The sequence below is a fragment of the Cydia strobilella genome, chromosome 13, assembly GCF_947568885.1.
Source record: "Cydia strobilella chromosome 13, ilCydStro3.1, whole genome shotgun sequence".
Taxonomy (NCBI): Eukaryota; Metazoa; Arthropoda; class Insecta; order Lepidoptera; family Tortricidae; genus Cydia; species Cydia strobilella.
In genome coordinates this window covers 13934580-13948864 of record NC_086053.1, presented here as the reverse complement: position 1 = coordinate 13948864, position 14285 = coordinate 13934580, and the positions used below count along the sequence as shown (strand labels likewise).

The following is a 14285-nucleotide window of genomic DNA, read 5'->3' as shown; positions in this document are numbered from 1 at the left end:
CACAGCCCAATCCAGTAAAAAAAGGAACGTCATTTTTTTTTTCACATTAATTATTTGTAGATCCATTTCTTAGGGTAGGCTCTTTACGAGGTCACGCGCGTTGTAGGTCACTCCAGAGTAATATGTTGTGGGTATTCAAATGTTTTTTTAATAAGAGATAAATAAAACAAAACGTATGAATACACAATTATATATTTATTTTTAAATAATTAACCAATCTAGTTGTAGGTCATGTAGCGAGGGGTGGCGGAGAACTTGGCGTAGCTCTTGATGACCTTGTTCACAGCTTCAAGGAAGTCCTTTTCGGTGGCGACCTTGCGGCGCGCGCGGATCGCGAACATGCCCGCCTCGGTGCACACAGACCTGGAAAACAGACCATTTTCAGACACAAATTCGATACTTTTGCATGTTTTTTGGACATACGCTAGCGAAATTAATTTTTTTTATTATAGAAATTGAAAAGAAATCACCGCATCCAGCGAGATTCAACCTTTCAAACTTGCAACCTTTCTATGAAGTCCGACTGCCAAACTACGACGGCATGACGGGAGATGGTTTACAAAATTAGAATTTTCGAAATTAGCGAAAAATACACCGTCTCGGGAGAGACTCGAATTCGCAACTTCGGTATATCTAGCTCTATGTTAGCTTGCCACGGCAGCCACCTTATCAATTGAGCTACCGAGACTAAAATTTGTCTGGTCTTAATTTGCAAATTACCGCCCACGCCGTTCGGTTCGCGTTCGCAACGAGGTCGCCCAGGTAGGACACTTGTATAGGTATAAAAGGATTGATTCATCCTGCGCCGCGCCGCGCCGCTTCGCGTTCGCGTGTTGTTCGCCTACGTAGTACGCTGCGTTAGAGTTAAAGACCTGTCGTTTAACGAGTAGATAAAGCGTGTATCGTGATTGGGATCCAATTGATAAAATCTCATTTCCTTATTATAGAGATAACGGACCCCCCCACCTGCAAACGAATGTCTATGTAGGGTATTCCTTAATCTGCTGCTTGCTGACTTAAATTCTTATGAGTTAAGATGATTTAAATCTCCCCAGCGGCGTTCCTATTGAGAACTCACCTAATTTCAGCGCCTGTAGAGTTAGGGCACAGCCTGGCCAGCAGGTCGAACCGTATATCCCTCTCCACGCTCATGGAGCGCGCGTGGATCCGGAAGATGTGCGCGCGGCCCTCGAGGTCCGGCAGACCGAACTCGACTTTACGGTCGAGGCGGCCCGGACGCATGAGCGCCGGGTCCAGCGTGTCCGGACGGTTGGTCGCCATTAGGACCTGGGGAATACGAAATTAAACGTGGTTAAAGCACAGGGCGGACACGCCATACATCAAAAATCACTTGCGTTTCTATGTGTGAACGGCACGTCTGTACACTCGTCATGCGTCATAGTGTGAGTAAGTTGCTTAGAAATAGTACTGAGCGGCCGGCAAACGGCCGTCAATTTGCTGTCGTGGCGAGGTAGGTAATTCGAGTCGGGGCGGGGCGGTGCGTGGCCGTTCTTTATGATAATACTATTACTTATTCTGTGGTTAAAGCCTGACCAGTATGATCATTGACAAGAGGGCGCTGTTATTATCATGTTAGGGTGACAGTTCAGTTTTGTATGAAAAAAATAATTCCAGTGAAATTCCGCAACATGGCGCGTGATCATATATTCCTGGTCAGGCTTTAATAATGTGGGACAAGAGTAACCAAAAAAAATTTTTAGAACGCGATCTTTCGATCAACTTATTTTAATCTCTGTGGCCTTGGCCAATGTCTAGACATTGCGCGAAAAAGCGACAGGAAAAAGGTAACAACACTATTACAAAACATTAAAGCTACCTACCCTATTCGATACGGAAACCACGTTATTATTAGTTCCATATGGATTGGCTAAAACAATGATAGAGTAATCATTTATTTATTTATTCAATCATATGGCATGCATAATTAATTAATTACGCAATCAGAGTACAGCTTTGAGGTTGTATCTATCGAGTAACGAACAAATCAGAGTAACCATTTGAAAGATAATTTTTTTTAATAGCCTATAAGGTTTAGAACGCACTGCGATTCATTTATTTCGGTTACAGTAAAAAAAAAACGGTTTTAGTCTTGCAAGTGCGTGCGCTTATGAAGCATGCCGTAGTAGGTACGTACTTTTTGCGGTTCTGAATCCGCAAAAAATTAATCGCAGTGCGTTCTAAGCCTAAGAGTGTCGTGTCCCACTGCTGGGCAAAGGCCTCCCCTCTTTCCCGCCATTTGGTCCTATCGAATGCACGCCACTCTTTACAAAATGTATCAAGGTCGTCCCGCCATCTCCGTTTTGGTCTTCCTCTACCCCGAGATCCATCCTGTGGGACCCAGTATATGCCATGTGGCTAGTTGAGTCTAGCGCTCCGGGTGCATTCGGTTAGAGGTTTTCCAGTCCCAGCGACATCGCATATACAAATGTACTTGAAAGCAGGGCTCGGAACCGGTTTTTTTGTAAAACCCGAAATAGCCTAATATTTTTAACTATTTTATGCTCTTTATGTAGAACTGAATCATTTATTTAGGTAATATCGTCTTATTAGATGGTCTCATTAAAATTTAACTACTTACTTACTTATCATCATCATCATCATATCAGCCCTTTTCGCCCACTGCTGAGCATGGGCCTCTCTTCCACTTGTCCCGGTCCTGAGCTAATCTCATCCAGAAGTGATCCTCTTACTTAAAGAACGTAATAATACCGGTATTTTTTGTATGAAGAATAAACCGGTTCCGAGCCTTGAAAGCCTAATTTTCTTATTGGACCTTGAAGGTATGTTCAAAAGTTCTACTTCTTAAGTTATGATTTATGATGATTACATTATTAAAATTTACTAAGATAATTACACTTCAAACACACGTCCTATTAAACCATAATTTATCATTTAAAAAAGATTTATTCACACGAGCATGCCCATAGCGACATCGCATATACATAACGTAAATTACAAAAATGCGAAAAGTATGTGCTGATTTTTTATACGTGACTATTATGCAGTATGTGACAGCGATAATATTTATTATCTTTTGCAAAACTAGCACAGAAGTGCCTGAGAAGTCAAGCAATCATGTCGCCAACTAAAATTATTGTTGTAATCCTCGTTCTTGGCGCATGTAAGTGTTAAATCTAAGGAGCAAGAGCCAACCAACGGACCGGCCAAGTGCGAGTCTGACTCGCGTTCCAAGGGTTCCGTACATTACACAATTTTTAACAATGTACCTATTTTTCATGTGAAACGTGAGATGTCTTTAAAAAATCCGTAGGGGTCGGATCACAAACTGAGTAATTAAGTCCGACTCCGCTTGACTGCACATTTCTAAAATATATTTGAGATTCTCATAACGAGCTCTTTCATTTGATATGTAACACGATATAGTTTTAAAAACTTTATTTTTCAATTTTCTCATCCAACGTCCCATAGTAAAAGTTGCTCAGTATAATCCCAAAACCTTCTTGGCAACGGGAATGCACTTATTTTTTAGCCACCGTGTATATTAAGTTGTCTGTCCACTGAGGAGACGAGCGGAGATACCATAAGCATTAGTTGTAATCCACATCTCTTCTCCGCTCTGCTGGATTTGATTCCTCTCATCTCCGCTCTTCTCCGCCTCAGTGAAAAGGCAGCCTAATAGGCGTGGCGTTCAAAGGTTTAATCTTTAAATTGTAATATATATTTTTTATACATTTCGTATGAGGAAAACTTCAACTTGATGTTAAAAAAACTATTTTCTGCGAATGTAAACAAATTTAGAAGAAACTATAGTATTTTTCAAACAGCATGGGTAAAGTGACAGATGTCATCGCAATACTGTTTTGCGAGATTTCGCGTTTTAAGGTTATGAATTGTAGAGATGATTTCTGACACCGTACCCATGTTGTTTGAAAAATACTAATACATGAAATGCCTTTTTTTTCAGATTCAAACACCCTTCATTGTACCGACATTGCGCCATCTAGCGGTTCCATAAATTCGCCTACAGCTTTAGCAACTCAATCTGAGGAAGGCAAGAGACACAATAAGCGAAACGCGTTAAACCTGTACTATATGATTCGAGAAAGCACTAAATGTAGTGCGTGGGATTTGGTGGGCTATGGAAACTACTGTGGATTCGGCGGGGCTGGTACACCGGTAGACGATATTGACAGGTGATTGTCCCTACTAATCGAACGAGCGAGCGAAGCGAAGCGAAGTTCTTACATTCAACCTGCAACACGCGGCTGGCTAGGGGCACGTCCCGGCATTTCGATGTTCTGAACTATCAGAGGATAGTTTGATGGACAATAACTTAAGTAAATTTGTTCTAATATTGTCTTCGGTTACCGCGATAGTTACTCATGAAATAAAACTATGAAAACGGATTATATCGCGTATATTGAATTTATAATAGTTTTATTTCATAAATTTGTTCTAATTTAAGGCCTGACCAGTAATATATGACAGTTCAGTATAGTATGAAAAAAATAGTTGAAATTCCGCAACATGGCGCGTGATCATATATTCCTGGTCAGGCTTTAAACGAAATCGGGTAAACGTGTAGTTGAGGGCATTCTATTTTAGTCATTAAATTATCAGACTCGATCAAGGGGTTATTGGGCCTTACGATAAATAGGGGTTTGTTAAGTTTTGTCATTTAATATACATCGGGGTTTATTTGCGGGTTCGGTGCGGGAATTATTTGAGTAAGAGTAGAGATAAATAGATGGGTCTGTCTGAGAAAACCTAATGAATAATGAATAACGAACTTTCTGTGAATTTTATACACACTATGATACAATTTTATTTACTTGGCAGCGGTTTGTTAAAATATATTTTTATTTTATTTTATTTAATCTTTTGTTTTGCGCGCGGACAGTATTCTTTGGCTAATGTCAAACATTCCCGCACCCAAAACCCCGATGTATGTATGAATAAAGGGGTAAACTAAACTGACTTTTTTCTTTTGACAGCTGCTGTAAAAATCACGACCAGTGCTACGACGATGCTATAAAGCACCACGACTGTTGGCGTGTCAATATCTACATAATGCCTTACGATTGGAAAATACACGAGGGGTCTCCCTACTGCGGCGACGAGACCAATCGGTGTAGGAGGGAGATATGCCAATGCGATAAGGAGTTGACAGAGTGTTTGAATAAGATTGGGTGCCCCTAAGCCCTAATGTGAAGTACACATAAAAAAAGCGCCACCTACAACGGCGATTAGTATTTACTACCACTTATTTAAATTAAACGGACTATATCAAAACAACCACTTTAACAAATTTGAAATAAAAAAATCTAAATATCAATGGCTGTTTAAAAAATTGCATAACATCATCCCTATATAAAATCTGTTATGATTAAAAGAAATCAATTAATTTCTAAGCCTTAATAGGGGGTATTACTGCAATGTCCTGCTACCAGAGTGCAGCACTAGCCCGTTTAGTAAACCATAGAGTAACTTTACTGTGCCTTTAACCAGGGGTACGAATCTCCTCGCTTCGGTCAAACTCGGCTCCGTTCGGCTCAGCATTGCTCCGACCAATTATTAGGGTTGGCACAACTTGACATCCCTTTGCGTGCACGACCACAGATAAGATAATGACTAGAATTTTGACAACCCTAAATAGCCGGAAGGGATAGTACCATATATTAGAAAGGGATAGCATGATTTGACCCTGAACCGCTGTCAAACTTCGGTTTTTATAGGAAGTTTCCTTTCTGTACGGTAGAACTATTATTTATTCTGTGCTTTTTTGACAAGTTTTCAGAGATAATAAATTATGGCATTGATGCACCAAGGCGGTTTGTTTACAAAGGATCTACCGGGAAACGCGAATCCGAAATGTCGCTATCTGCCTCTATCGCTCGAATATGCAAGAGTGACAGAGATGTTAGATAACGAAATTTCGATTTTCTTATTTTGCAATAGACCCTCAGATTGTGGTAGTGGCACCCCCTACGCAGAATTTCGCGTAATATTCCCTATTGGTCAATTTACCTTGATGTTGCCTCGAGGGTCGAAGCCGTCGAGCTGGTTGATCAGCTCCAACATGGTTCTTTGTACTTCATTATCGCCGCCGGCGCCATCGTCGAATCTACAATCAAAAATCATTCTAGTAATTTCCTTAACAACATAGGAATATAGGAAAATTAATATAAACCTCTAGCGGCTAAATATACATGAATCAATGGTATTAGAAAATAGGGTCATTGCGCTAGTTTTCGTCCGACTCTAATTTTACTCCACTTGACGATATCTGAATATAAACCTATGTTAAGGATTGCAAGGATTGCAATAAGTCAAAATTTGTGCAGCAATGTACATATATTGCTCAACAATATATCTATCTACATAAAAATAATATTTCGCAAGTAGGTAGCAAATTAAAAATGAAATATATTATTTGCTAATCCGTCAAGTGGACGAAAACTAGAGCGTGGACGGAAACTAGCGCAATGACCCTATAATTGAATTTGTTTCGTTTTTAAATCGAACAAAACAAAACAAAGGCGACTGTTCCATTTGTTAATGATTCAAATTTCATTGAAGGTTATCCGTACTAGTATTAGGACTTAGGTACAGTCGAAGGCAAAAATATCGATCCAGACAAATGGCTCTAAAATATATGAACACGACTTTATTGTGTAAGTTGTAAGAGCGTACACATATTTTTGAAACTTTGGGAATGTATATATATTTATGCCCTTGACTGTACGTGGGAAGCCAGAGGCCATCAGGCTCCTCGACTACACGATGGCCCAACGTAGGCCAATCTAAGGGACGCATTTATGCGTTAGAGGGAGCAAGTGATATTGCAATAATGAGATAGTGGAATGATCCACCGCATAGCTGCGTCCCTTGGTTGGCCTACGTTGGGCGATTTTATTAGAGAGTGATCTTCTGTACCTTAGTACTATTATTTATTCTATGGCGTAGTGTAAAACATTGTAACCGCAGCCTTGACAGCTGAAATAGATAGCATTGTACGGCACCGCACATTATGTGGTATCTACTATCTAGGTTGTTAAGTGCTATCTTTTGTTACAAAATGTTCGCCATAAACTATAATTATCAAATTTGAGGCTAAGGTCAGTGGCGACGACCGTCTATAGGAGAAGAACGTATACATATACAAGGTCTTTCGTTTGTACACATACTTTACTTACAGACGGTCGGTAGAGCAGAAGAAGTGTAGCTCTTCTTTCCTGACTGTGTATGACCGACGTACTCATTTAAATACTAGGTTTCTTGTCTTACCCTACGGCGGTCTTCCCCACGCGTCTAATCGCGTTATTCGTAAACGCATTACTAGCCTGAATTAGATATGAATCGTTTGTCTTTTGACTTATGTATTTGTAAGAAAGGGATAAAACATAATTTAACTGAATCAGGCTCGGAAAGTGTTATGAATAAGGGTATGTTAGTAGATATTTCTTTGTCTGTGCTATATAAAATGATGCCATAAGGTTTTGTGTTCTGTTGGATATTTTTTCTCTTAAACTTAGGGTCAGTTGCACCAACCACAATTAACAGACTGATTAACGTCAAGCAGCAGAGAACTATGAAACTTTCCATATAATAAAGTTTAGCGAACAGTAAAACGGTGACAGACGGTTTGGTGCAACCGACCCTAACTGTTCCTTCAGGTAAGGCAGTTACTGATCAATTTAAAAAAAATTGGTTGTCTGTAAAGTCGGTTTACGGACGATAATTTTGCGTCAAAACGTCATAACAAAACATTGATGAAAAGGCCGTAACGTTACCATGGAGATCTGTCCACAACGTTACCATGGAGATTTGTCCACAACGTGACACTTTTTCGTGCATGCTACCGGTGTTCATCGATTTAAAAGACGTTATCACGTCAAAATATTGAACTAACGAATTTTTACTAAAGGATCTCACCTAGCACCTCCAATGGCGTCGATTTCGTCAAAGAATATAAGACAGGCCTTCTTGCTGCGCGCCATTTCAAACAGCTCGCGCACCATACGTGCGCCCTCACCCACGTATTTCTGGACGAGCTCCGAACCTGAAGAATAGACTCTATGTTAAATGTAATACGGTTTAAGTTAGATTTAAGCACGGTTTACTAAATAGGGTGTCATCAGACACATGTTGAATTTTATAACAAAATCAAATCAAATGAACAATTTATCACAATAATGTGAATATTAAAATAATATATGGAAATAAAAAAAAAAAACAGGATCTAAAAGTTTCAAAATTTAAAAAGTTTTTTTAACTTTCAAGAAGGAATAAAGTAAAGATACCATTCGGTTAGTTGCATTTTATCCAAAAAAAGATTGTACAGCAACTATATGCATAAACGCAATATTTCACCGACAAAATCGCAATTTTACTTATTTCCCATACATTCAAGATGGGCTCTCAGTGACCTTGACGTCACGTTCACTTTTCGTTTTGTTAGGAGCGTTTCGCGAGTGAAGTACGACTCATTTCTGACTTGTATTGCTTTAATGCCCATGGTCCCATATCTAGACATTTGATCCCAAAAACAGACTTGATCGATTGATACCATTAATAAAAATTTGTCATCTAGCCTATTTTCCTAAAGACAGCAGTGTACGGAGTGATTTTCTGAATAGCGCAATATAAAAACAAGGTTGTTCATTTATACTTGCGCTACGAGTTGCCTACATGATGTACACTATGCAAACCTTGATAATAGATCCTTTTAATCCTTTGAACGCTACGCCTATCGTGTGTGGCGCGTCGCTGTGAACCTTATCGGCATGCACGAAGGTTGATATTCGGATGTAGCCGTCTTTGGCGATCAAAGGATTAAAGTTACAAGGTTTAAGTTAGACTGGCCAGAGATTTACCTACTCGAATGCACTTGCGAAGTGATAACCTCCTTTTTTGAAGTCGGTTAAAAAGATACATACATCTAAGACGAAGTTTGTATAGCAGTGTGTAGTTTTATCGCAAAACTAGATACGATAAAAATGTTCATTGCTATGTTTAATATTGGGGAAGTGTATCAGAATACTACCAAAGCTTGTGAATAGCATTCTTTCTCTATTCCCCAGATGGTAACTTTATTAAAACGGAGCACACTGCTGTATCCTATAATAATAATAAATAAATAAATATTAGGGGACATCTTACACAGATAACTCGAAACTCGATTAGCTGGCTCGAGTCGGAGCTTCACGAATCACCCGGGCTGTCGCTGGTTTCTTGGGTGAGGCCTATGACTTACCGATAACTCTGATGAGACAGGCGTCAGTGCGGTTAGCGACAGCGCGAGCACATAGTGTCTTGCCGGTGGCGGGGGACCCGAATCTTCACAAATCACTCGGGCTCGGGCTGTCGCTGGTTTCTTGGGCGAGGCCTATGACTCACCGATAACTCTGATGAAACAGGCGTCAGTGCGGTTAGCGACAGCGCGAGCACATAGTGTCTTGCCGGTGCCGGGGGGCCCGAATAGGAGCACTCCCTTAGGCGGTTCAATTCCGAGTTTCACGAATTTCTCGGGCTGTAACAAAAAAATTGATATTCTTTAAGCATTCAATCTAAGTACATAATTTATCACTCAAAAGTATTAGGGATTTTCTGTATATTTTAATTTTACAACTTTATTAACAAATCAAATTATTTTATTAAATATTTTGCCAAGTTTGACAGTGTTTTCTTTTGCAACCATAAACTGCTTGCCCTTAGAGTTGGTCAAAGACTCCTAGTTGCTAAAGACGCCGGTTCGAATCCGGCCTTCACCACTGGAGGGCTTCGTCACTTTTTCTTAAATATATGACATCTATTTCAGTTTATAATGTTTTATTTGTTTCTTTAAATAAACTAGAAGAAATTTATTTGTCAAATTTTCAGATCTCTAGAGGTACTTTTATCTATCTGTACTCTGTCCTTCTGTGTCTTCTGTGTTCCATATACGTTTCTACTGTGAAACGAGATCCGAAAGCTGAGTTTACGATACCTATATACCTATCTAGTTTTGAAGGCATTAATATGCAACTGTTATGTTGCTAGACTCCAGGACGAGAGGTCGACCTTACACGCGACAGCTTGGAGAGGTCCAGATGGAAAAAGGAAGAGAAGACGGCCATTGGCACGCTGGTCTGACGACATAACTAAAGTAGCGGAGGCCAACTGGATGTGGGAGGCCCAAGACCGAACGAAATGAAAGAATCTGGAAGAGGCCTAAACCTCTTAGGAGGGTTCTGGAGTAATTTTCGATACAGACAAATTAGGTTTAAATCCTAAATTAAGTTTTGTTACCCAGAAATAAAAGGCTTTTTTATTTTAATAAACAATGTAAACCGTTTACCATCCGGCGACCTGTATGCCTTCAACTCGATTAAAAAACTTACGTGCAAGAGCGGCGTCTCGACGACCTCCCTGAGCTTTTCAATCTGCTCCTTGCACCCACCAACATCGCTGTAAGTCACATCCGGCTTCTCTTCAACCTGCATCATGGTGACTGTTGGATCGATCTTCGGAGGCAGCGGGATATGGATCTGATACTTGTTGCGGTCAACACTGATAAAATAACAAATGTAGGTGAAACAATTTGAAGATAATAAAATGTGTGCTTCATTTGGGAATAAATAGGCCATCAGGCACACATAATATGACAGATAGATTGATTGACAAAAACATGACTTAATCACATACAGAATAAAATCATCTCCACTGTTTCAACCATAATTTGTACCTGGAAAAAGATTGATTAACCTTTTTTACACTTTCCTAACCTTTTATATTTTTGTTAGTTCCAGGTCCAAAATTAAAATATTTCCTTTTGGGTCTCAGGAGGCTAGAGTAATCACCAAAACCTAACAGCCATTTCTTAAATTTTAAATAAAATATTGCAATTAGTATATAAAAGAAAATACATGCATGCCAATATCTCATTCATCTCAATGATTATATTAGGGTTCATTGACCTCTCCCTTGAGTAGGGAACTATGATAGCACCCATGAGGCTGACATGTTCACCTAGAGTGTCCAAAGCCTCCATAAAAACCAGATTTAAAAAATAAAATTAAAAAAAAACCATTAATTACAGTCACACGAATTTCGAGGTTTTTTGACCCCTCCCTGTGTCACACTTGGCCACATTTGGCAAACCCCTCCCCCCCTGGTGTGACGTCACATTTTTTCAATGAAATCGGCAAATCGAATTACGTATTTATTAATATTTTATCAAAATATTGTTGACACAAGAAATATTAATAATTTTATAACCCAAAACAGACTAGGAAAGAAACTTAAACGATTAAAAACGATTATCGTTCCACAAACTAGTTATTTAACTGTACAGCGAATAAAATAATTTTAATAAGTTAGAGTGACGTCACAAAGTTTATGACTCCCCCCTTCCCTTGTCACAACATGTCACATTTTCTTGACCTCCTCCCCCTCTAAACGTGTGATGTAATTAATGGATAACCCCTTAAACACAAGCAGCAGTTTACTCAAAGGCCACATTGTCATAACAACAGATATTTAAATGGAGTTGTTCACATATAGGTGGTACAATAACTACTGTTGTTACGACATAATGGGAACGAGGCCAAACAAGGGATTTCTGTTGTTCAAGGTAATAACTCAAAACAGTATGTCTCAACCAGTCAAGCTGTTTTCGATGAACATTTAATTTTGATGTTGGAGAGTTGTATCAGAATCTTGCTAAGCTGTAAAACAATTTTCTTTCTTTACTCTCCTATTTATGTTATACATATAACAATAGTAAATAGAAAGCTCAAAGACAAACTAACACAATAGGATACATTTTCCACAACTTTGGGAACAAATCAAATTATTTTATTAAATATTTTTGATTCGTGTTTTAAGTAGTCACACTACTATACATAAATTATAAACTGAAATAGATGTCATATATTAAAGAAAAAATGACAAAGCCCTCCAGTGGTGAAGGCCGGATTGAACCCCTAGGCCACCCCGCCATGGCAGAACCGGTCCCAATTTCTCGACTATATGCCATCTATTTAAGACTAGGAGCGAATATTCGTATTCAGAAAAGTTCATATTCGGCCCATCTCTAGGATACATACTATAGAAAATAATAAACATAGCCAAGACTTATAACTTATAATCTTACTAGCAGAGCCATGCATGTTGCTCAAGGCGCAACCAACCAAACCCAAACCGCAACCAAATAACACTAGACCCTATTCATAGTGTTGTGTTCCTGTCCGTGAGTAAGGTTGCCAAAGCTCAACGAGGGAGAGGAGTGTTAGGGTCGGCAACACGCATGTAACTCCTCTGGAGTTGCAGGCGTACATAGGTTACGGAGACTGCTTAACATCAAGCGGGCCGCTACGCTTGTTTGCCACCAACATAGTATTAAAAAAAACTTACCCAACCCTCATGCCCTCTTCAATATCCGTGGGAGCGACTGAATCTGCGAGGTCCACCACAAACTTGGCAAACTGCTTCACATTAATTATGTATTTGGGATCATTTGAGTCTGCATTGATGATCTTTGTGCATCTTGCCACCTTGAAAAAGAAGTGATAGATTAATTCACTTTTAAGAAGAAGTGGAAATGTTTAACTCTAGTGTGAAGTAACTACATACCAAATCAAAATTGTTTGGTAAAATATTCTCTACTCTACTACAAAAAAAGAATTAATAAAGACTCAAAATTCCTTTACAAAAAGTAGAAAAATCTAAGTTGGGTCCAAATAGTTTTTGATAATTGGTTAAATAATAAATGTGGTATAACAATGTGTCTTTATCTGGCCCGCCGGTCCTTGGAAATAGATAGATGGATAAACCATTTGTCTTGGCATCACCGAATGGGCACTACGGAAAACCAGCACTGGCTTTATAGCTAGCATTATGCTGAGTTGGGTCCATTTCGTGATGCACACTTGATGATTTCTTCTTTTCTTGCTGTTGTTGTCTGTACATGTTCGTACTTGTGTTTATTCGTGATAAATATCTTTTATCTTATCTTATCTTATCATATATTTGTGTGCCACAATACACACATATAAAAAAGAAACAGAAGAGATACAAAAAGCAACATTAAGATAAAAAACAAAACTTAAAAATTAATAATTAGTATATGGCCCGCAAAATGATGAAAATGCATTTTAGCCGCAATTCTGGCCCTCCTCCAAGATCTCAACTTTCTGGTCCCCCATAAAAAAAGTTTGCCCATCACTGCACTTACTTACTCTTACTCTTGTTACTTATTCTTTGCAAATAAATTCTTACTTACTTACTTACTGAACTAGACTTTGTTGTATTTTTAACAATGTTTATACAAAAGCTAGAAAGTGTATCCATAAACATTAATTTGATATGAAAACACAGTTTATAGTGGTACTTTCACACTTAGTCACTGCAGAGTCGGCTGCACAGTTAGCTTAAACAGACTAATTACTAACCTGCAATGGCTGTTCGTTCTGTAAAGTTTGTTTATCAGCTGCAAGGTCCCATAATGCTGGAGGAGCCAGCCCTGTGTCTGATTCCTTAATACCCGTGAGTTCATTGACCCTCTTCATCACGGTCTGAATACCTTCCTCCGCCTCTTTGATGATCTTTGTGTATTGCCCTTGCCCCTAAAAAATAAGGCTATTGAAAAATGCCAGTCACTATGGAAACAATTAAGGTTAAAATATTTGTTGTTAAATAAAACTTACATAGGACTTTAGAAGAGCTATGTCACCTTCGTCCAGCGCTGAAAAATTAAGACATGGTATAAATATTTTTATTATTAATACAATTGATGACATAAAAATTAGGATTTTTTCGTTACTCACATTTAATTTCCTTCTCTGGTTCCTCCTTATCATCCTTGACTTTCCTCATATCATCTCCTAAATGATCCGGCATTTTTAAGGTTTATTATAAATAACTAATAAGAAAATCTATTTCAATCTATTCTAAAATCCACAAATCACAAACTTCACAAAGCGAAGTAGAGTAGGCATGAAGTAGGTGACTGAAAACGTCAAATTTTGTTGAAAAAGCGTTTACGTACTTCTTTACACGCAATTTTCTAACCGATTGGATTATAATTTCTAGCTTGTTTCAATCAAATTTGAGTAATTAAGTATAAACATTGCTGATGTTAAATGTATTAATTTTTTAAATATATCAGTCACGATTATTAACCAATAAACCTATTGGTTTAGAATTAATATATTTGTAATTAATATATAACGCGATAAAAAATGCGTATATTGGAGCGAATAATGATGATGACAAGTCGAAAATTCGGTAACGTTCATAACTTACGCATGGGTTTAAACATA

The 14285-nt window shown here is 38.6% G+C and overlaps 2 protein-coding genes across 2 annotated transcripts; one reads left to right on the top strand and one right to left on the bottom strand.

The window, feature by feature from the left end:
* Window positions 1-174: 174 nt before the first annotated feature.
* Window positions 175-13953, bottom strand: LOC134746808 (26S proteasome regulatory subunit 7). The gene is made up of 10 exons (XM_063681365.1): window positions 13791-13953; window positions 13671-13708; window positions 13416-13589; window positions 12379-12518; window positions 10365-10533; window positions 9382-9514; window positions 7918-8044; window positions 6010-6106; window positions 1079-1287; window positions 175-363 (listed from the first exon to the last, which is right to left on the bottom strand). Exons 1-10 carry the CDS (start codon window positions 13861-13863, stop codon window positions 219-221), a joined length of 1305 nt encoding a protein of 434 aa, XP_063537435.1. The 5' UTR covers window positions 13864-13953; the 3' UTR covers window positions 175-218.
* LOC134746837 (acidic phospholipase A2-like) lies at window positions 3085-5305 on the top strand. The gene is made up of 3 exons (XM_063681405.1): window positions 3085-3142; window positions 3947-4175; window positions 4977-5305. The coding sequence occupies exons 1-3, from the start codon at window positions 3097-3099 to the stop codon at window positions 5179-5181; spliced, it is 480 nt and encodes a 159-aa protein (XP_063537475.1). The 5' UTR covers window positions 3085-3096; the 3' UTR covers window positions 5182-5305.
* Window positions 13954-14285: the final 332 nt, after the last annotated feature.